The 22746-nt window shown below is 32.1% G+C and overlaps 2 protein-coding genes, 1 long non-coding RNA gene and 1 pseudogene across 7 annotated transcripts; 2 read left to right on the top strand and 2 right to left on the bottom strand.

The window, feature by feature from the left end:
• Window positions 1-374: 374 nt before the first annotated feature.
• Window positions 375-6479, bottom strand: LOC111290664 (ubiquitin-conjugating enzyme E2 5-like). 2 transcript variants are annotated; one of them, XM_022882070.2, is made up of 7 exons: window positions 6342-6479; window positions 4229-4302; window positions 2719-2798; window positions 2173-2287; window positions 1438-1490; window positions 1109-1237; window positions 375-861 (listed from the first exon to the last, which is right to left on the bottom strand). In XM_022882070.2, exons 2-7 carry the CDS (start codon window positions 4270-4272, stop codon window positions 725-727), a joined length of 558 nt encoding a protein of 185 aa, XP_022737805.1. In that variant the 5' UTR covers window positions 4273-4302; window positions 6342-6479; the 3' UTR covers window positions 375-724. The 2 variants fall into 2 exon arrangements, with proteins under 2 accessions (XP_022737805.1, XP_089624450.1); XM_089768324.1 differs by having other exon boundaries at window positions 4229-4298; window positions 6342-6466.
• A 1949-nt stretch (window positions 6480-8428) lies between these two features.
• LOC149516193 (RING-H2 finger protein ATL48 pseudogene) lies at window positions 8429-9289 on the top strand (annotated as a pseudogene).
• A 1551-nt stretch (window positions 9290-10840) lies between these two features.
• LOC111289690 (F-box protein At5g65850-like) lies at window positions 10841-18850 on the top strand. Of its 3 annotated transcripts, none has more exons than XM_089768325.1 (3): window positions 10841-11817; window positions 15211-15308; window positions 15659-18850. In XM_089768325.1, the coding sequence occupies exon 3, from the start codon at window positions 15705-15707 to the stop codon at window positions 16818-16820; it is 1116 nt and encodes a 371-aa protein (XP_089624451.1). In that variant the 5' UTR covers window positions 10841-11817; window positions 15211-15308; window positions 15659-15704; the 3' UTR covers window positions 16821-18850. The 3 variants fall into 3 exon arrangements, with proteins under 3 accessions (XP_089624451.1, XP_022736675.2, XP_089624452.1); XM_022880940.2 differs by lacking the exon at window positions 10841-11817 and adding an exon at window positions 14566-14710; XM_089768326.1 differs by lacking the exon at window positions 10841-11817 and having other exon boundaries at window positions 14579-15308; window positions 15659-15776; window positions 15863-18850.
• A 561-nt stretch (window positions 18851-19411) lies between these two features.
• On the bottom strand, window positions 19412-22516 carry LOC111289691 (uncharacterized). 2 transcript variants are annotated; one of them, XR_016346506.1, is made up of 4 exons: window positions 22340-22516; window positions 21043-21610; window positions 20029-20108; window positions 19412-19921 (listed from the first exon to the last, which is right to left on the bottom strand). It is a non-coding gene; the product is annotated as an uncharacterized LOC111289691 (long non-coding RNA). The 2 variants fall into 2 exon arrangements; XR_016346507.1 differs by having other exon boundaries at window positions 22373-22487.
• Window positions 22517-22746: the final 230 nt, after the last annotated feature.

Consider the following 22746-nt stretch of genomic DNA (forward strand, 5'->3'; position numbering starts at 1 on the left):
TTACAAAGATGTTTTGTTATGTTCCGGCAATGACTGTCAATAATGACTCGGGAATGAGCCAAAACGGCCAAAGTGGCATTTTAAAATAGACCGCCGGCAAAGTGAAATAGTCAAGTATTTCTAAAATGCCATGTCTTTCTTTGTTGGCGTCTCACAAGCCAATTCTTCAGGTTCTACAAAAGCATTAATGTGATACGTATAGCACAAATGCAGCTTTGTCATTGATCTAAATCCAGCAATCAAATGACAGAAAGTGTGCATGGAATTTTTCAGCCGAAACCATTGAAGTTTTAGCAAGCTTCAGTTTGTTGACTGGCATCATGCAAATCCATCTTCTGCTGAAAGCATATCCCTTTATAGAAAAATAAGTGAAATGACTGAATCTCAGTTGTTTCATTCACAACGTGACTCACGCAGTATATTCAATTCAATACAATACAATATATTCAAACATCGTTATATCCTAGTACAGGATCTATTGAGAAAGAAAATACAAGCTATTTAGAAAATCATATAACTAACTAAACAACAGATCATGCTAAATAAAAATATTTTATATAGATGTATCAATTGTTCTATCCTTTTTCCTGGTGAACCCTAGTATTTTGAATTCACTAACTTCACTTATCACTTCTATCTTTCTGTGCTGAGGAGAGCAACAAAAGGGCTCATCATCACCTTTATCAGGTGTTTAATTCATAGAAGCCAGGTCCCCAAAGGTTTGTTATGGATCTGCATGTCCAGCAATTTCATCATCACTAGATCCGGTTTCTTCATCAGTGATATCTTCATCATCATCAGTCTCCTCGTCAGCTGTGGACTTTGTGATATTTTCTTTTTTTGCATATCGCTCACAGTATTCTGTTTCCATAAAGAGAAAAGACACTAGTTACATCACTCAGCCTGGAAATGAATATTTATTGGGAAATAACCCTCTTTCTTACACGCATCTCATGGATGAGTGTCCTATGTTAAAGGAGCATAACCCTGAGTTACCACCAAATCATAAAATTTTCAAATGCACAGAGTACAACATTTCTTTGGAGTCATTTGACTGGAGCAATCATGAAAGGACAGAAAGAAGAGAACACCAATTCAAGATCTTCACCTTTTACTTTTTGATCATATTGCTTCCGATCCTTCATCATCAATGATGCTGCATCCCCATTTAGGGGGTCTGACGGGTTTGGATAAAGCAAGAGCTGTGGAAGAAAAACTTCAAAAATATTTAAAAGATCTGCAGCAACAGGAAAAAATTGTATATAGCTCAGATCCCCTTAAATTTCCAGAAAGAAAGAAGATTCTACTAACTTATATGTGGGAGAAGAAAGTGTAATAGTGCAAAAACAATGTATAGGGGACATTGTAAAGGTGCCAATCAAGAAAATGAATAGTCTGCTGCTTATTAGTAAGCAATGGCAGTCAACTAATGCTTACCAAACATTGGACTCCATGATTGGTTAATAACATCCAAGCATACAGAACCAGACCTGCAATTAATTCAATATGGAAAAAAATCAAGTTGTGTCAAAACTTTGAACATCAGCATGGCAAAATCAGATATACAAAATGGTTACCAGAATCCTGTCTATTAAGAATTAATACAAGAGCCTCTAAACTATTTGTCTTAGCCAAACCATTCCACATTGTAGATGGCTAACCATCACAGCCTATGAAGCACGGACACTTTTGAACCCCTTGCATACCCATGTCATATCCATGTCCGACATTTTGAAGTTTGTGACACATCGAAATATATGTCACTTGGCCGGATACAACAAAGAAGAAGAAAAAGAAGAAAAAAGACAATTCTCGTATGAATAATGACACCATATGTTCTTTTATTGTTATGTCTATCATCAGTTTTTCTTCACAAGAGTAAAAATCTATTAACAATCGGCCCAATATCTATCATATATTTTTAACCGATGATTATAATATATAAAAAAAAATTTTTTTACTGCCATGTCCTACCGTATCCATGTCTTCATTTTTTAAAAATTGCCATGTCACTGTATCCATACATGTCATAACTGTATAACGTGTCCATGTCCGTGCTTCATAGATTACAGCACAATGAGAACGTTTTTGAAGAAAATTGGCAAGAGAAAAAACTACAGCAGACAATATTGCAGTTTGTAAGAGTCAATTTTGAAACTATAAATTGCTCACATTTCATCAACATTTGGGTGGAATATCTTGTTAACAAACCCAATAGAAGGAGACTTGTATGGATAAGCATCTGGAAGCTCAACCCGGATTTTCCAAACCCCACCTTCATACAGACCTATAAGCAATGCAGTAGAAGAGGTTAAGGATATTAAAGAAGGATAGGAAAAATGAACTTCTTAAGGAAACAATGGTTATAGGCTACAGCAGACCTATAAAGAATAGTAGAGAAAGAAAACTCTCCAAGCAAAACAAAGTTTCGAAATCAAAACCCCCTCCATATAAGAGAGAGAGAGAGAGAGAGAGAGAGAGAGTAGTGTGTGGGAGTGATACAACCCCTAGGTGTATGAATTTAATCAATTTAACAATCTATTCCCACATTTATAAGTACATATAGTGCCATGGAACAGTCCATACAGAAGTCAACTTACAACCAGGTGACTAGGTCTGCCTGGTAGTGCTTACATAAATATATGAATACCATGAGAGACAGATCATATCAAACACATAACAAGAGAACATATATTGAACAGATTAGTATAAGCATACTTTCTTTGGGACCATGAAATTCAATGTTGAATTCGTTGAGTCCGTCATTGATTGTTTCCACATTGTAGTCACTCATCATCCTGGATAAAATGAATAGGTGAGAAGTGTCAAAGAGATCGAAAACTCATTAGCAATCCAAAATTGAGGCAACCATTTCTAAATTCAATAAAGCTTTCACAAAGTGAAATAGGAAAAGTAGTATCATCATTTAAATAAATTAGAAGTACCAAGACATAAAATAGCCAATCAGGCAACAAAAAATGGAATCCAACTCTAGGATTGTTGTAAGCAAGAGGACGTGCTATCAAATGCAATAAACTCACCATGGAGTAAAGGTGAATTTTGAAAACCACTAACATGTCTTTATGTTCATGTATGGCTTAATTTCATACAAGTATTTAGTGAATAATGGTCATTCAGATTAGCAATCCCATTCAGGTTATAGTCCTGTCCCAACCTAAACCCCCTCCTTTTCCTCTCTCTCTCTCTCTCTCTCTAAGGCTTTGCTTGGTAGAGAGGATGGAAAGGTTGAGGATAAAAAACTTGTTAATCTAATGGTTAAGATTCAAAGTAGGAAAGTGGTTATGAGCTTTAACCATTAGATTAACAAGTATTCTATCCTCACCTCATTCCATCGTTTCTACCAAGCAAAGCCTAAGGGAACATTCATTTTGCAACTGTTTCTCATAATCACTCTGCTTAAGCTGTCCTGCTTGAAATGAGGGAAACTCACATCTCAAAGAACCTAATGTGCTAACATTGTCGGATAAAACCACATTAAAGCTATCTGCAGATTCACTACAAAGTAAAATTTCTATTCCCTCTTAAAACTAACAAGGAAGAATGTGTTAACTAAAATAAACCATCTACTCATTGCTCTTAACTTCAAATAACAGGTGCAGAAGCAATTTACGCACTTATCATGTAGTCTACAAACTTCTTTATGATAATCTTCAAACATAAATCAATAATGATTCCGTCATTCACAGTTGCCACAACAACCAAAAGGCCTTTTTACAACCCATAATTTTACAAAAATAAGAAGATAAGAAATAAGACACACAAAATCAAACTGAACCAATTTACAACACTCTGCAGTCTGCCAATCCCGTTATTAACTTATTTCCACATGCAATATACTTATCAGATAATAAATGTTTCGATTTGCAAATTCAATTAGAGTAGCCATATTTTCCACAAACATCTTCATGATGCTATTCTGTTAGGCTTATGGTTCAAAACATTCCAACTTATCCAAATCACTTATTATGTGATTAAGTCAGCTGGTCTAGGTGCCTAGGTCCGGGAGACTAGGCCACCCTAACCCCCAGCACCTCCTTAGGAAAATGCAAAGGATAGTGCCCAAAACACCTTGGACAAAACCATATTATTTCAGTGAAGGCAAAACAATTATAAACTAACCTCAACAACATGAAAATGAAAGAGATCGAATCATGTGAGGCTAAGACAGTACTGTATATGGAGATGTAAATATGTAAGAGTAACTTACAACTTCATTACATCCATTTCTCTCCTCTTGCTTGGGGAAGACATTTTAAGCCAATATGACTAAATTCAGACTACCTGCCAAAATGTCAACATCACAATTAATTTTTTGCATTTTCTGCAAAAATAAAATCTAAGAAATGAACTTCACATTTTATCACTTCTATTATCTAAAAAGTTCTTATTTACAAAAATGTTTAGGACAAAGTAATCTGACATGGGAGAAAAGGCACATATTAACTTGTATAAACCAAACACTTAATACGGTAAAGCAAAATACTGAATTCTAAGAAACCTCAGATTTTATGTAATGCACAACAAATAAATGTTGATGCACAGAACAAAACAAGGATATGTATTGAAGGAACTAATAACAAACAGACCACATCATTGTTTGTAAGAGTCCATTGAAAGATAAGTTTTCTTAGTGTTTTGGGTGCAGGATAGTGAGTATTGAATATGCTACATAGTCTATGTAACTAAATGAATCCCCAAATCAATCAGAGTGCATTATTTCTTAGCTTAGAAAGACCACTAAAGTACTGTCTTTGTTCAATGTCTATGTTTAATCAATCAATTCCCAGTTATGCTGGATAACAACCTCTAAAATATAACTAATTTAACTTATTGTTAGTCTTGTCTTTCGGAAGTAGCTAACTCAAAACATCCTGAAATCAATATAAAATCTCAAACAATTGCTACATACATCAAAAGCTTTAAATCAAATATGAGCCAATAACTTCAGGAGCTAGTACATCAGTTCAACAAAGTTGAATTTAAACAAAGTACAATGTTGAAGAGCACTTTTCATGCCAAATGGTCATATAACATCTGATTATCCAAGTAAAACATCCATACGCATTAAGTTATAAATACTGAGGCAGACGACTAAAAGCCAGTATGCACAAGCAATATAGCATATTTGACATAAAGAACATGAGAAAATTGGAAGAAAAAGACTATGATAACCTTTCAAACTGATTTCAAATTCCCATACAAGGAATATTGTCTTAGCACACTCTCTTAACAAGAAAATTTCCTGCCTAGGTTACCATTAGAAAGTGAAAATTTTTTACTTCATGATTTTTAATACTAAAAGAGTTCGAAAAAGTTAGTAAATGTTTGAAATGTGGTTCATAGATTCTTTAGTTACTAGAATTAGCACATGACCCTGAACCAAAGTGGTAAGGTTTTGGAAATTTTGATAATTTTGTTCATGCACACACAAGCTAGATGCTAAGATCGAACCTTAGCATCTTCGTATTCTTCTGGAACAAATCCATAATGCAAAAGATCTAAAGATAGAAGATTCAAGTTCATAATTCAATTCCCAGTAGTTCCACAGATATTAATACTGGAGCAAATCTAGTACATAAAATTCACAACTTGCACTAGATAAAAAAAGGCAAAAACGTCAAACAGCTGCTTGCTGCTTATGACAAACCCCCCTGCTAAGCAAAATAAATATTAAATCCATCTCATGAATCAACAACTTTACAATTCTTCTAGCATTGATTCATAAATGAATATACAATCCTACAATGCATAATTCCAGTCTAAAAATGAAAAATTAACAATGCTCAAAGAAAGAATTTTGTGATAATTTCCAAAAAAAGGGAGATAAAAATGCCTTAACTTGTCCAACATTTAAATTAACAAATTTTAAGCATTAGTTCTTATTTCACACATTTGCATTGTAACACTAGAATATAAATATGTCCGATCCTTAATAAAGACCACCCCATTTCCCCAGAGAAATGTAGACATAAGAAAAAGAGGAGAATTAAAAAAAAAAAAAAAACTACATGAATCCCCATTCTCAAAAGTTCTCTCTTAATGCACAAGAAACGAAATACAAGGCATTATCTTTGAAATAGAGGGAATGAAGCGTCAAAAAAACATATAACCAAATTCATCGATTTGCGATCCTTTTAAACATACAATCCTAATAAAAGGTAATTAATTTAAGATCTATGGGTAAAAGGGTATCTTAGAAACAAAAAAGTAACGACCAACAAATTGGTTCCCCGTTTGATCACTTATAGAAAAAAGAAGAAAACCGAGAAAACGAAAAATGAAACCAGGGCTTCTTATGTTTGAGCAAAACGTATTTTTACCCAAAAGATTTCAGGAAGAGGGTGCGATTGATCGTCCTATAAACAGAGATTCCCGAGAAACGAACAGAAAATGAGAAAGAAAGAGAGGAAAGACAAAAAGTAGGGAAAATGAAAAGTTTTTATATGGTGGGAGTGCCGAGTGAATGTCGTAATATCTTCATGTGCACTTGTTGGATTCAAGGTTTTATTTATTTATTAATTAATGAATTAGTGGCAATTAAATTAATTAAAACATGTTAACCTATATAAGGTGATTTTGAAAAAAAAAAATCAATATATTGTCTTTTTTTAAAATGTATAATGATGAATTAATTAAAAGAAATTCTCAAAATAGTATTTTAATTGACTTAATTAGTATTTCTAAGTACTATTTTTTTTTTGGAAATACTAAGCCCCATATATCTAATTACTTATTACTACGTTTCTTTTTTTCTTTTGAAAATATTTATTTTTATTTTTTTGGAACCAAGCAATAAAGGAGAATTCTAGTTTCATTGATATTGATTCATGCATCTATCTATAGATATAAATAATAAGGCTATATTATCATTAATTATAAAAAAAAAAAAAACAAAAGTAATAATTTTATTATTACTCATAATGACATGTATCAACAAGACTTTAGATTGTTAATAGTAATTATTAATTATTAGAGTTTATAACATTTGTGATTTTTAAATTTTGAAATAAATTTTGTTTTGGTTTTTAATTTTTTTAAGTTTTAATTTGATCTTTAATTATTTAAAATTATCTTATTTTTATTTTTTCATGTATGAAACAATCTAAATTGACTATAAATAATAATTATCACTACTTGAATAATATTTGTTGACATCTCACGTAATAGATATAAAAATGAGAGGTCAAAATAAAATTTCGTTCTAAGTTTAAGAACAAAAGGTGTTATTATCTTGAATTTTTTTATATTTTAGATATATTTTTTAAATGTTACAGTTAAAATAATATTTTTATATTTTTTATTGTAATATAATATTTTATTAGGTAATTTTTTTAATAAAAAATGGGTTTTCCCCTTTAAACTTAAAATAGTTGTTACTTTTTGAATTTTCAGAGCCCCATTGCCAACGCTTTATTCCTTTCAAATGAAATAGGGGTCAATTGTGAAAAAGTTTGAAGAGACTGGTGTGAGCTTCAGCTAAGTGCTTTGATTAGTTTTGAGGAGAAGTAAACTTCTAGGTTAATTGCTGCCAAGTCTATGTGGAATGTTCTGATGATTGATCCCATGTATGCCTGGAGTTTCCTTTTAATTTGACTCCAAAAGTAGTTGTCACTTTTGCTTAAGTTTGCATGGACAACCAAGCAATTTGATAACTTGAGCTTAACGGAGCACTTCCCGTGTTTACTACCCAAATGGTAGTCATAAATTTCTGAATATTGCTCCTGGAAGGATGTAAGAGGAGACTTACATGGATGGTAGCTCTTTGTAGTAAAGTTGGAGCACTGTATTGCTTTACTCTTTGTTCTTTTCTGTGGATGCATGAAGACTCTGCTTGATCTTTTGTTTCTAGCTCATTGGACTTATTAATTGCTTGGGCTCAATGTCATTTTTCTTTCATTGTAATAGAACTAGTATTGCATGAAACTATGCCAAACTTGTGAGCATATCCAAAGTATTTCAGTATTCGAAATACAAACAGTTTTCTTCTTTCTAGAGAAATTCAAAATTCAAAATTCTCTTCACTAGTTTTGACCAAGAAGTTTATGTGGCCAACGTGAAGTAATGGGCATCCTATATTTTGGTATTTGCTATTTGACTATTTGCCCCAAAATTTCCATTAACAATTAGAGTGATCATTGCTTCACTGTGAATTTAATTCACCAATTCCATTAACAACTTTAATGGTAAGATGCTTGTTTATTTGTTGACTGTCAACTACTGAGATGCTGTCACTCTGATCAAATTAGGTGAAGAGTTTGTGTTTAGTAGTTAGGACTTAGGAACCCTTTAGGCTTATGTCTGAAACTCACCCAATCCTACTTCGCATTTTCTATATTACAAACTCCATGCCTTTTGACAAGGATTTGATTAATTTATTGTCTAACCATCCTGGAAAGTTGACACTGGGATGGGTGCTTAAATCCAACTTTTGTCCAACCTGGAAGAAACCTATTTCTATTTGACCCAATGATCCCTCTTAAGAATTTAGCAAGCTAAGAGCTTAATTTAGCAGTTTGTTCAATTTGGTTCTATTTGTGTCATTTTGAACCTCACTTAGCATTTAGATTGTATGCTTTTTTTTGTTGGTTTTTGTTTTCTTGTCACATGGCTAGTTCACTGACTATCTTGTCAGATTGATAGCTTACATTATTTTAGGCATTTTCTACGAGTTATAGATGTTGTAAGGCATTTGAAGTACAGAATCTAATTGCTTGCTTCTTTCTTTTGTCTGCTATAGCATTTTCCGGCTAAGATATTCTTACTTAGAAATGATAATGGTTTTGGACCTTTGTTTAAGCATCTTTGACATGTGTGTACTTTACAGGTGCACTTATGACTGCCGGAGTGCTCAGTGCTGGGTTAATCAGTTTTAGACGAGGCAATTCTCGCTTGGGTCAGATGCTAATGAGAGCTAGGGTGGTAGTTCAGTGGGCTACAGTTGCTCTTATGGTTGGCACTGCTTACTACTATGGGGATAATCCCTGGAAATCGATTTAGACTTTGTGAACGGCTCAGTTTCTTGCGGTTCTCATAGTGGCCATATTACTAATTGGTGGACCATGGTCCTTGCCGGTAACACTTCAGTGTTAATTTTTATTGCTTTCCATGATCCAAATTTTCTTGGTTTCAACCATTATTTTTTATTTGAATATGCATATTTTGGTAGCTATATATTCAAAAGAAGCATTATGCCAAGAAAATAAATGCCCTTATTTTATGTAGTTTGGAAATAAATTGAATCTGCTGGTTGCAGTATTCCTTCTATGCATGTCTTGTTCTAAGAAATTTAGAATCATATATATTTACTTTTATTTTTTTGGGTACATCTGTATATACTCTGTTTAATATGTTAGTAAACAGTTAAAATTAACCCTAGCAGCAAAGTCGGATTACTAGGACGCCATGAAAGCACTGGTTGGGAACGAAGGAACTGTAGGTCCTTGAGAACTCATTCTTTGCAAGATAAAGAGCAGTGGCTATTAGTCTGTAGCCACTAGCCGGGCCTCTTGAGATTCCGCAGCTTCAATAAGATTCTGACCAAGCTTTTTCATTGATTGAGTCCAAAAGAATGGGGTTGGATGCCAGATTAGGTGATTTAGAATAGAAGTTCAATAACCTGCCAAGCATTTTTTGAGTTCAAAAGGAGATTGTTTCCACACTCGAGAGATAGGACGAATAGCCTATGATAATAGCCCAGCAAATATGTCAACATCTGGGATGTTGAGAATCCAGATGCCAGGAAACAGCACTTTACAGATTTCCATTTCAGGAGGATGAGGAACCTGGTGGTACGTTAAACATCCGTCTTTTCTCCCTGAAGACAACGGGAGAAAAACGTTTTACTGGGCACCCACATGGTTGCTGTGGTCTCTCCTTGTCAATGGCAGGGCATCATTTCTCGAAATGTATGGTTAAAGCAAATTGCTTTCATATATGGTAAAAATCAGCTGTTCAAAACCATCATGTGAGAGAAGTTGAAAGCTGCAGTAGAATTTATCATGGGCCATAGGCTGCCTAGTGCCTAGAATATAGAGGCCAAAAGGATAGAACCGTCTTGAAGTTTCACTTCCCCATAAAAAACAAAGAGGCAAGTACTTGTGTAAAAAACTCTCTTCATGATGCACATAAATGCACCTGAGAGGGACAAGCATTGCATAAATATGGCTGATTACTTGTTTGAGCTGGCCTGTTTATCAATTAGACATTATTGTTAAGCATCTGCATCTGCTATGTTCATAACAGAAAAGATCATTTTCATTATTATATTTTGGAAACCATATTATGATGATGGTCAATCTATCTCAACAAGCATCGTTTACCAGTTGTGCTTAGAGAAGTTAGAACAATTCAAAGGAATGTAACATCCAAGCTCTCCATCTCATTACCACTTTTAGCCTTCTTCTTCGCAACTTTGATGTGTCTTCAGGACTTTAGCCTTTGTTTTGTTTTAGAAGGGATGAATTTGTAAATTGGCTAATGAATTAGATCATTTTTCACGATGTGTATTTATAGAAAGAAATTAACAATTTGAAATTTTAACTTTGCTTCTGATAAGCACTTTGTAATAATGACTAACGGTGTTAGATAAAATGATGATGCAGCAGATATGGGCCAATGAAAATACGCTATATGTAATGATTTTATTTGCTTATTTTTTGTTACATCAGTATATTATTAATGAAGTTAATGTGTATAGCAAATGACATGACAAAATGAAAGCTGGGTATCAAATCAAGAATTTTATTTAAAGATCAAATTATATATTAAGCCTTTTAGAAATCATTTTCTATTCTCCATTCTATTTTCTGTAACTTCATTTCTTTACCCATAATTTAAGTAGTGAATATGTTTAGCCTTTGCTTGCCCCAAGCGCAGAAGCAAACAAAGCGCAATCCAGTTTTAAGATCTGGAATCTGTACGCAAGTTCTGATAGACCAAAAGCCAGCTGTCAAAATATGAGGATAGGACGACAAAGTCTGGCTTTATCCTCCTGCGCCCTGCCCCTGGAAAAACTAGTGGCTAACGTGTGCAATGCAAAAGCTGTCGACACCCGTGCTTTAGTACTATGAAAAACCATACCACAAACGCTGAGCGCAAAGAGTTCAGCCCCAAACCCACATAACAAGAAGCTTCATTGGCCACCTTTTTCTCAGGAATTTCACTCCACAATTCCAAATAAATCCCACCAAAATTCCCGCTCCCACATGGACACTCTCTTTAAACCCACGTGAATTTGTTTCTCCCCTTTACATAAATACAACCATAAACTTCATTGTGTTTATTGGACTTTCTCTTATCTGTCAACTGCCAATGGGGGTGAATTCATGCTTACATATATGCTGCTGCAATGGGAGAAAGAAATTGCAGCTGGGAAGGAGGCAAAGGCCATGGGGCAGCGGGTCAGTTCAAATGAAGGTCCAGAAGCTCCACAGAGTTGTGCCAGGCAGCCATGGCCTGCACCTCGATCAGCTTTTGGTTCATACAGCCAACTACATCTTGAATTTGAGGTTGCAAGTTAGTGTCCTGGAGGTTCTTGTCAAATTCCATGAGCCATGAAGCTTATTCTTTTGTTCTAATTATGATCATGAAGTATCTTTAGTTTTCTCCTCAGTGTTCATAGTGTCGAAATTTTCCTTCTCTCTGTAAAATATTCCTATTTATGACTATTTTCATCAATGTGGAATGTGCTCGTTGTTGACTAATGACTATTATCATAGTCAGAAGTAGCAGTAACATTTATCGGCCCCATAAAGCCTTGCAATTTCACCTTGTCTAGTGTTTTCGAGGGAAGCAAGTGTAAGTGATGTTTTTTGGTTTTTTTTTTTTTTTTTTGGATAAAAATTAAATTTATGAGTTATTTGAATTAAAATAATTTTTTTAATTTAATAATTTTGATTAAAAGATTTTAAAAAAGTATAAGAGTTATACGTATATAAATGGATGTTTACTCGTATATTTGGATTAAAATTAAATCTATGATTCATTTGAATTAATATTTTTTAATTCTGTAATTTTGATCCAAAAATTTTAAAAATGTAAGAAGTTATATTAGTATAAACGGATCTTTCCTCTTTTTTATAGTCAACTTATTAGTTAAATTGCCAATTGACTGCTACATGGCAATCAAATTTTTTCTTTGGTATTTTTTATTTTTATTTTGTTTTGTTTTTTCAGTTTTACTTTTTTTATTTATATTTATTGATTTGCTTATTGATTTGTTTTTTATTTACATACATATTTTAATTTTTATATAAAGAACATATTTTAATCAATTGACAATATAAAAAATAAAAAAATGAATTAAACAAATAAATTTATAATTTTTTACAATTATATTTATATTGAGGGTTGCGCTTTAATTGAATTTGAAAAACAAAATATGAGTATTTGTTTGATGTTGATTTGTAATTGAATCTGTTTTTTTTTTTTTTTTATGAGTTTTGTGTTTTTATCATTTATGATGTGAGTTTGTAATTAGATGTGATCTTTATGGGTATTGAATTTTTTGTCATTCATTATTTATAATAAAATAAAATAAATATTAAAAATATAATAATGATAAGTATAAAAAAAAAAAACAAAAATTAGACATTAAGTTACTTTTCTTACTATTTTTCTTTTTTTTTGTTTTAAATAATTTTACCAAAAAAATTTATAATCTACAATAAATTAAAAAATCATATATTCAAATTTGATCAAATTATTAATAAAAAATAAATCACTCATAATATAATATAAAAAATTAATTAAAAATATAATATATTAAATAGTGTATATAATTTTCAATTTTAATATTTTATAATATTTTTATTTTACTTTTTAATAACGGGCTACTCTTACTATTTATGAAAGTAACTTAAAATTTATTTGATTAAATGATAAGATTAATTTCGATAAAATTAAAAATAATAATAAAATTATTATAATTGTAATTAAAAATATTATTATAATTAAGATTGAAAAAAATTTTAATAAAAAATAAATAAATTTTATTAAAATTAGTATTTAAATTTAATTAATAATACAATACAATTGAACTCATAGTACAAAAAGTAAGATGAATTCATACCTTATCTTACATGGGATGAAAATACATTATTATTATTTTTTATAAAAATAAATTCGAAAGTAGATAAATTATTTAATTTTTTAAGATAAAATAAAATGTGTTGTATTTGATAATTTAAGATAAATAATTATAAGTCATACATTTGAAATAATTTCAATAAATAATCATCGATAATATTTAAATTTAAAATTTTTTTATCAAAAAAAATAAATTTAATCGATTAAATGAATCATTTATAGATGAAAACACATTATTTAGAAGATAAAAATTGTCCCACAAAATTCAAACTAATAAGTTGTAATTTTCAAATAAACGTGACACCTGTCAACTTACCACCATTAGATATGTCTAAATTCATTTTCATTTTTGCTTTCCCTCATATCAGCATTTTCATTTTTAAAAAATAAATTAAAAGTCACAATCCACGTATCTCTTTGACCACACAAAATCTGTTTTTTTTTTTTTTTTCCAACAACCATTCAAAGGTAAACAACTCATGACTTCAAAATTGATGAAAATATCTTTTATTTGTCAATCTAAAGCAGTGCCCTTTTATTACTGGTATTTTTTTTTTATCCAAATACAAGTTTGATGCCTTTCATGAATATATTCTTGAGAATTTGAAAAATATCTTTCTTAGTTCTCAAACGATAAATTGCTCAATTTTTTTAAAAACAAAAATCAATTTCCTTTTTTAATGAAAAATTAGTTCTAATAATTTTTGTATTTATATTAAATACATATAAAATATAAATATTATTATATTAAATTCTTGTCTATAATGTAAATATAAAATATATTTTTTAAATTTTTATCAAATTTATATATAATCTTTACAAAAAATTTCACATCATATTATTTTATATTTTTTTATATTTTTTTATAGTATAACATATCTATTTAAAATTATAAGATTTTTATAAAATCATAAATTTAAATTTAATAATTTAAAACATGATATTATAATATAAAATAAAAATAATATAAAAAAGACACTAAAATAATATAATTTAAAATTTTAATAAAAATCATATAATTTTAATAAAAAAGATATATTTCGTATTTTCAAATCAACATAAATTTAGATATATAATTTATATAAAATATAATATAGATATATAAATTATTATTATTTTATATAATACAAATACATAATTAACCGTTATGCCAATGTTTTGGGTCCAGGAAAGACATAGTTAAAAATGACCACGTTCATTACCTTTATTTTACCTTGTACTAACCAAAAATTTCCTTAATTCATGGTAAAAAAATTTTAAATATAAAATTTTATTTGAATAAACAGTGAAATTAAAAATAATTATTATTATTATTATAATTATGATTAAAAAAATTATTGTAATTAAAAAAATTTAATAAAAAATTTATATTGAATAAATTTTATTAAAATTAATATTTAAATTTAATTAATAATATGATAAATTCAATCATATTATATCAAAAGTATGATAAAATCCCAAGAACTTAGAAAATTGCAGCTCACCACCTCATTTCGTTTGAGTGTTTATGAGACGTTGTAGAAAATTGATCACCTTGGAAAACATTTTCCAATCAAGACATCGAAGAAAAAAAAAAACTCTCTCTCTCTCCTTGGCATTTTTGGTTCGCTTAGTTCTCTTTTCTATCTTTCTCGAATAATTTATTGATTTTGTGACTTTTTATTGTCAGTTTTGATTATTTTGACTTTTGATTTGTGATTATCAGCTTTCTTCTTTGTGATAATGTCAAATGAAAAAATTATCTTATTTTCGAATTTTTTATGATGGTTTATTGGTTTTTTTTTTTGGTCTTTCTGTGAACTTTGAAAGCAAACATTGGTTTCTCCTTTACTTCAAAAATTTTCGACTTTCTTTTGAGATTTTGATGTTTTCGAAATAATGATGAGATTAAAAATAATAATTATTATTATTATAATTATAATTTAAAAAATTAATATAATATATATAATAAATTTTATTAAAATTAATATTTAAATTCAATTAGTAATACCATAAACTCTTTCGCATTGGAATAATAGAATCTAAACCTAGGATAAATTGGGAACTGGGCAGAGTTCACCTCACTAACCCATTCTGTTCGTGGGTGTTTCTGAGACGTTGCAGAAAATTGATCAACTTGCAAAAACATTTTCCAGTCAAAACACCAAGAAAGGGCAAACAAAAAAAAAAAGAGAAAACTCTCTCTCTCTTTGGCGTTTGTGGTACGTTTATTCCTCCTTTCTATCTTTCTCGGATAATTTATTAATTTTGTGAGATTTTTTTTTTCAATTTCGATACTGTTGACTTGTGATTTATGATCATCAGCTTTCTCTTTTGTGGTAATGCCATGAAAAAACTATCTTATTTCGGGTTTTTCTTTGATGGTTTATTGGTTTTTTTTTGTCTGTCTGTGAACTTTGGAAGCAAACGTTGGTTTCTCCTTTACTTCAAAAATTTTCAACTTTCCTTCGGGATTTTGATGTTTTCATCTACTGAATTAAAACTTTTCATTTTATGCTAAAGACTGAGCCCTGTGGATTAGGTTTGACTTTTCGTTTTGGCTGTAATTCAGGTGCTTATCTGAACACAATCGTTTCCAAAGACAAAGATAGTGAAACATGAAGAGTAGGAAACAGATTCCTATGGATGTGATCTTCGACATATTCACAAGTCTTCCTGTTAAGTCTTTGGTAAGGTTCAGGTGCATTTCCAAGAGCTGCTCCTCCATTATAACCAGCCAAGATTTTGCCAAAATGCACGCAATTCTGTTTTCCAGGATCAAATCCGAGGCTCCGTTAATACCAACTATTATCATCAGCTGCTCCACCGAGCTTCAATCTGCTCAAATGTTCTTCTCCGCAGAGCTTCTTGAAGGGTCTCTGTCAGCATCAGCAGTTCACCTGAGGACCATTCCTCCTCGTTTCTCCCGCTACACAACCCCTTCAGTTAATGGGTTAATCTGCATGGACTTTGGCCTTTGTGCCACCATCTTTAACCCCAGTACTCGAGAGGCTTTTACTTTACCATTTGTTTGCCCTCCCAACTCTCCCGCTGCTGCTTCTACTTCCTTTTGCGTGAACTCATTTGGGTTTGATCCGATCACCAAGTGTTATAAGGTCTTGAACTCTTGGGCCGTTTCTGGAAAGGGTACTGAATACAGGGTCTTGACATTGGAGACAAACAACCATTGGAGACTGCTTGGTGATGGACCCTCGTACTTCCCTAAGAGAGAAAGCGTTTGCATTCATGGAATTATATATTTCAAGTGCCATTACGCTTCAGTTCTTTTCGCATTTGATGTCCACACAGAGAAATTTCATGAGATTCCACTTCCAGAAGGTGTATTCAATTGGAGAAGTGATTTAATACAATTTGGGGGGCGCTTGGCCCTTGTTGATACTCAATTTGATTCTCCGTCCAATTCAATGAATATTTGGCTGCTAGAAGATCATCTTATGAATGAATGGATTGGTCATACAATCGTCTATCCTGCATCTTGGAAAGAAATTGAAGGCTACCAAAACTTTTTGATTGTTGGCACCATTCATACAGGTGAGATTTTACTGGCACCACGCACTTTGTTGAAGCACTTTTGCGTGTATATCTATGATGTAGAAAGGAGGAGATTGAGAAGGATTGCATTGTCTGGACTCCCTGAATATAGGCCTCTTGATTATTCTTCTAATGCTGTCATAGTCACCAATTACGAGCAAAACATTTTGAGTTTGGCATAATTGATTATTAGCCTCCTTCTGGTCCTATAATTTCTTCTTGTTTTGTTTTAATTTAGTATTTTGCTAGTGGAATCAACTAACCTTTCTGCTGGACTGCCTATGCTGCTTAACATTGTGGATAAAGTGGCTGGTTTTGCAATTAGACATGGTTTTGGTCTTTGGCTCTTTGCTACCAAGTTAAAACCTCAACAAATTGAAATTTAAATGGAGATTTACCCTGTTATCCAATTAAAATCGGAGGCCTTTATTATGTGGCTGACATTGGTAGCTTTTCCCTGTTTGAGTTAGCATCCAAACCCTGCTGACATTAGTAAGCTTTAATTTGACCCCATTAATTTCTCCTAGTCAGTTGCTTTTGCTATTTCTCTCCTCCCCTATCTATCTTTAATTGTTCAAAAATTACAATTCAAAATCTAAAATGAAAAGGCAAAGCCAAGGTAACTTTAACTGGCTGCAAAGAGCAGCTAACATGCATACAGTTTGATACAGAAAAAAAGTCAAAATTTTAAGCTTTTTCCTTTTCAATTTAGGACCTTTTCTTTTCTTTTTCTGTCAATTTGGGGTTTTGCTTTTCCGTTTCATTATCATTTCGTATATTCAATTACCTATTACTGAACTATAGATTTAACTTTCTTTTTCTCTCCCTAAACTAAGGGCTTCTCTCTCTAAAGTGAGTCCTTTTTTGGGATTTTCTCAGAGTGTCCTTTTTTGTTTCTTTTCCCTCTTGCTTTCCTCTTTCCATTCGTCTCGCCCCTTTAGGATTTCTATACTTTTAGTTGTGATTTGTTGGAATCATTCAATTTTCTTCTTGTTTTTCTTCTTTACTTTTGATTTTCATGTTTTCTTTAGGTCTAGAACTTTAAGACATGTTTGATTAGGGTCTCAGTGCCTTACATTGATAGGGTTACATAAGCTAAACACTTTAATTCATTGTTCATCTATTGGTTCTGGATTTACGGTCATTCTTCAACTGGTTTCATTCTTCTCTGTGTGATTAATGATGGAGGAAATGAGATTGTACCGAAGGACGGTGGAATTGAAATTGGGGAGTCGTGAAGAATACTTTGGTTGGAACTTGGAAAGATTATTGCAGATAAACCCCTGAATTGAAGAGGGGTTTTAAGCGAGCTAAGGAGTATATGGTCGCAGAAGGAGGCACCAATGATTCAAGAGCTTGGATCTAATGTGTCTGGGATCAATTTTGCTCAAAAGGAGGTGATGTTGCAAGTTTTGGAGAAGGAGCCATGGTAAGTAATGGGATACTGCCCAACTCTTCAGCGCTGGACGGTAGAAACACTGTTCAGGAGATATGGTTTACTAAGATTGACTATTGGATCCAAGTTCACAATTTGCAGTTAGAGTTACTCAACAGAATGCTGAGAAGATTGGGGCGGTACTGGGAGACTTGGTAAAGTTGAGAGCCCTGATTGGAACGATGACATTGGTAGCCATTGATGTTCCAAAACCTCTGTTGGAAGGGTTTTAGGTGCCGCGATATGGGAAAAGTAAAGTGTGGGCATGAGAGATTATTTGATCTCTGTTTTACTGATAACAGATTGTGTGAGGAGGCAGTTAGAATGGACACACGTGATTGTCAGTTACAACAGAAAGCTCTCCATTGTCCCTCTGCCATGTGTCATTCTCAGTCACCGTTGGATAACAGGTCTGACTTTTGTTCAAAACCCCTCCCAAATAACACCATGTTTACAGTTTAAACCCTTCTTGATGAACCTATGGCCATCTAAACCAACCGGCACATTTCAAAAGCACTTCTTCCCCTACTGAAATAGCTGAATTTTCTAACTGTAACCTGATGACTGATAATTCCCCCACCAAATGTTGAAACACTCGTTCCTTAACAAACCATAATCTTTCACAGGCTACAGCCTGCCCACACCAACAACAAAGTTTTGCTACCCACGATCTCGTGTCATACTTTGTTGAATTACTTCCAGAAGAAAGTGAGGCTGTAGTTGAAGAAGAAGTGAAGCCTTTACCGGTAAGTGATGTCTGCACTCTTTATCAGTTTAGTATTCATTTTTTTTTTTTTTTTTGAAAATTGAATCTCAAAGAGTTTCTGATGAAGTCTTTGATAATGATAAGGAGGGTGAAAAGATGAAGAAACAAAGAGTAGGGTATAGAATTTGGTAATGTACAATCTCAAAAGAGTTTATGTGAAATTCCGATCGACTAAGCCTATTGTTGATCGAATTTGATTCGTGTTAACCATCGTTAGAGTCCTTTGTCGGGGGAGTCCAATCGAATTGGGTTCGATTTAGTGTTTATAGAGTAATGTGGATGGTTTAGATTGTCTGGGAACTCGGATTGAGTCTTTATCTGAAATTTCCTTTTTATTTCAGTGCAATTTTACTTTGTGTTTACAGAGTAATGTAGATAATTTAGATTGTATAGAATTGAGTCTTTCTGTGAAATTGGCGGCTGCTGGCAGGGAAAAGAAATTTAGGATATGTAAGAGAAGAGAAGAAGGAAAATGGAGAAAAAAATGGGACAAAATAGTTTCATTTTAATCCATTTAGCCATCTACCAGCTGTCATTCAATTAGTTTTAAATAAGGTCACGAACAATAAAAGTGGACAAATGGCTTTCAGTTATCAACTTCATTCATGAGAAATTGACTGTATGGCACAATTTCCCTATTAAGGTTTGGACACGTTTAATACATACTAGAACTTAGACCCGTGTTACACAACGAGGAGTTTACTTGCATTTTTATATGCTGATCCAACAGAGATAGTCAATCCCACAATTCTTTTCCAAGTTGTTTGCCTTTGAACCATCTCCCTAACAAACTCGGGTCCACAATCAAGCGAACCAAATTGGGATTCCTCTGGTAAGCCTTCTTGATGCAACCCAATTTGGCTAGCTTGGTTTCAAATACCTACAATCTAATGAAGCTGCGATCGTTGGAGTAGCAACAGACGACCCAGCAGCTTACTGCCCCTTCATTCCAGTCTTATCCAAAATCTTATCCACCAAATACCCATCACCCAACTCGTCCTTAACTCTAAAAATATCAGATGTTATCTCAATTAAGAAACTTTCAAGCTCTCCCCTGTTCCATTTTGCGAAAATCTCCGCCACTTCATCATTCGAATGTCCCCCAACATGTTTGAGAACATCATAAGCTTTAGAAATTAACTGTATATCACCATTTTAATTCCATTATGAACTATTTTAACGAAATTACCTTATCTTCCTTCGCCAATGTAAGTGACACAGGGTCCATCCTCGACTTGGGCAGCTACTTTTTCCCATCTATAGATACATCTTCACAACACACAAAAGCTTTTAAAACAAATTATCAAACTATGTTACCAAAATCAAATAAAATGATCAAACTCTTAATAGCTCAAATTCCTGTCATTTGTTTCATTTAACCTACAATAAATAAAACCATTTTTTGCTCCTTATAGGCCAAAAAAAATGAAAACTTGAAAGATCCAAATTCCCAATTATTTTATTCAAGTTAAACCAAAACCTTAAATTTTCCATAGCTATGAAAACTTCTATGATATAAGTAAGCTCTTTACTTTATTGTGGTCTTAGGGTTTTATTTACCTCTTTTATGATGAAATTTTTTGAAAAAAACATTGTTGTAATGTGCCAGCTCTTGAGATAGAGCTCTGGTTTTGGCATCCAAAACAATCGATCAGCCCCCCTTGTTCATCCCAATTGAATGCACAAGGGTATCAATCTTTAAATTCACAAAAAATAAACAATCAAGAGTTGAATTTCTATCATTCTTTAAATTCACAAAAAATATACAGTAAAAAGTTGAATTCAAAATCAAAGAGTATAAATCCCTATCAAAACTTCAAAAAAGACTTCACTTTTTTAACTCGTCTTTGAGTTCAGCTTGTTCTTTTAAGGTCCCATCCAAGAAAATACCAGGGTTATGCTTCATACCCAAACTCAAGCTCTCGAGTATAGAATTCTCATTATTCAAGTGTGTTCCATTGAAAGAAAAATGATGCATGGTTTGCTTCTTACTAATAGTTTTCTGGTGGGTTCGATATCAGTTTTAGCTTAAAAAAACTTCAATATTTACACTCTTTTTTGAGATTTTACTGAAAAACTATTGAAAACAAAAAAGAAAAGAAAATAGAATTCCCAGAGAAAGAAAGTTGATTCCTTCCCACCAACTGAACATTGCCCACAAAAATCAATTAATTATTACTATATAAGTTTGTTATTTATGTACCTGTAATGTTGTTACACTCCTTTCAAAACTGGTGGAGGGCTCAAGCACATGGCAAAATTTTCAACAATCCTGCTCCAACAAACTCATGCATTGTAGAAAAGAAAACAGAAGCGAAAGCTTTTGGATGCACCTTATTTAGTATTTACATTCATATTTCCATCACAGCAACTCCTACACCGAACAGCTCTGGATCCATCTCAGTCAGAGCATACTAAAATTAATGTAAAGCACTAAAGCAGTATGCAAAGTTAACAAATACATCAGATTAATCCATCAGATAGCAGAAAGTTTTCTGTCATATAACAGAACTAAACCAATTTTCTGATTAGATTTAACAATTTTTTTCTTACCAAGCTTGTATTCTTTCTAATATTTGAGACTAATTACCTTATTAAACTCCACTAAAAATTAATTTGTGATACCCTTAAGAACAAAATCGCGCCTTCAAGGGATCTATAACACTATTTAAAGCTGAAAAAGAAACCTCTTGGCTTGTCTTCCTCGGTGGCTTTTGGGGTTTCCCCTATGTCATCTCTTGCAGCCATCAATGAACTTGTACTAGGAGACTCTGGTAGCAGTACAGCATTCTCAAAACCAAACGAAACAAACTCGCACAAAACACAAAAATTAAAAATTTTCCCGTTTCAAACCTTAACAACAATTAGAGAAACCGAACAACAATTAGGAAAAGGAAAAAACTACAATTATAGATTAACCTCAAAAAAGATAGAAACAACAATCACAAAAACGCCACAACAGAAAGAAAGGGAAGTTGTAAAAAATGAAAAACAAAAAAAGAAAGGAAACCTGAAAAAATGAAAGCATAAAAGCAGGAATAAAAACCATTCGTAACTCGTAAGAGACTTTTTAAACTAAATATCCCTATATTTCTACCATAACTAACGCCACATATAAAGTTATCTTCCAAAATCAATCCTTGAATCCAGATTAAAGACAAATCTGATTTGCCTTGAAATCCTTAAGTACAAACAACATGGATAAGCTTAATCTGTTTCTAGCAACTGCAACATGCAAGGTTGAGGATTGATCAGAAGATGCACACTTTAAAACTTTCCTCCTATCTAAGTTTCATCAAATCTCCATAATTCTGATGCATTGCTTCGATTTCAATTATCTTCTGAATTCCAGCAATACCCATCAACAAAATCATAAAACTAAATACTTCTCAAACAAAAAAATTTCTTAATCTTCAAATTTAATTTAATCCCAAAAAAATTCCAATGAAGCATTAACATTAAGCAATAAAAAGAACACTGAAATTTCTAAAATAACTCACAAATTAAAGCGTAAAAGCGATTTTTTGTTTTACTTGGAGGGGGTAAGCCAATGAGGTTTTGCTACGCATCTCCAACTCATTCAATTGCTGTTCACGATCCATCTGCAAAGAGAAGAAAAGGTTACTAAGTAACCCTAAAACAAATGAAAACTGGTCAGTGTTGTACAAGGGATATTTTTATATAATTACACATAAAATTATTATTTTTAATAAAAAAATAGAATTTATATATGTATACATCTAAATAATATCTAAAAAAAACTCATTATCATATGAATACTACATGTAATTGAAAAATTAAATTAAATATTTAAATTAAATATTTTTTTATTAGTGTGATCAAATTTATTTTAATTAATTTAAAATTTCAAAGTGATTTCACTTACTTTTTAAATCGATTAAAGAAA

Source organism: Durio zibethinus, chromosome 11 (assembly GCF_047325235.1).
Source record: "Durio zibethinus cultivar Kanyao isolate XHJ-2024 chromosome 11, ASM4732523v1, whole genome shotgun sequence".
Taxonomy (NCBI): domain Eukaryota; kingdom Viridiplantae; phylum Streptophyta; class Magnoliopsida; order Malvales; family Malvaceae; genus Durio; species Durio zibethinus.

Coding starts and splice junctions, on each gene's coding strand:
- LOC111290664 (XM_022882070.2), bottom strand. CDS start 4,272: ATGTCTTCCCCAAGCAAGAGGAGAGAAATGGATGTAATGAAGTT. Junction 2,799..4,228: donor GAAATGGATGTAATGAAGTT/GTAAGTTACTCT, acceptor CATTTTATCCAG/GATGATGAGTGACTACAATG. Junction 862..1,108: donor ATATGATCAAAAAGTAAAAG/GTGAAGATCTTG, acceptor TTATGGAAACAG/AATACTGTGAGCGATATGCA.
- LOC111289690 (XM_089768325.1), top strand. CDS start 15,705: ATGAAGAGTAGGAAACAGATTCCTATGGATGTGATCTTCGACATATTC.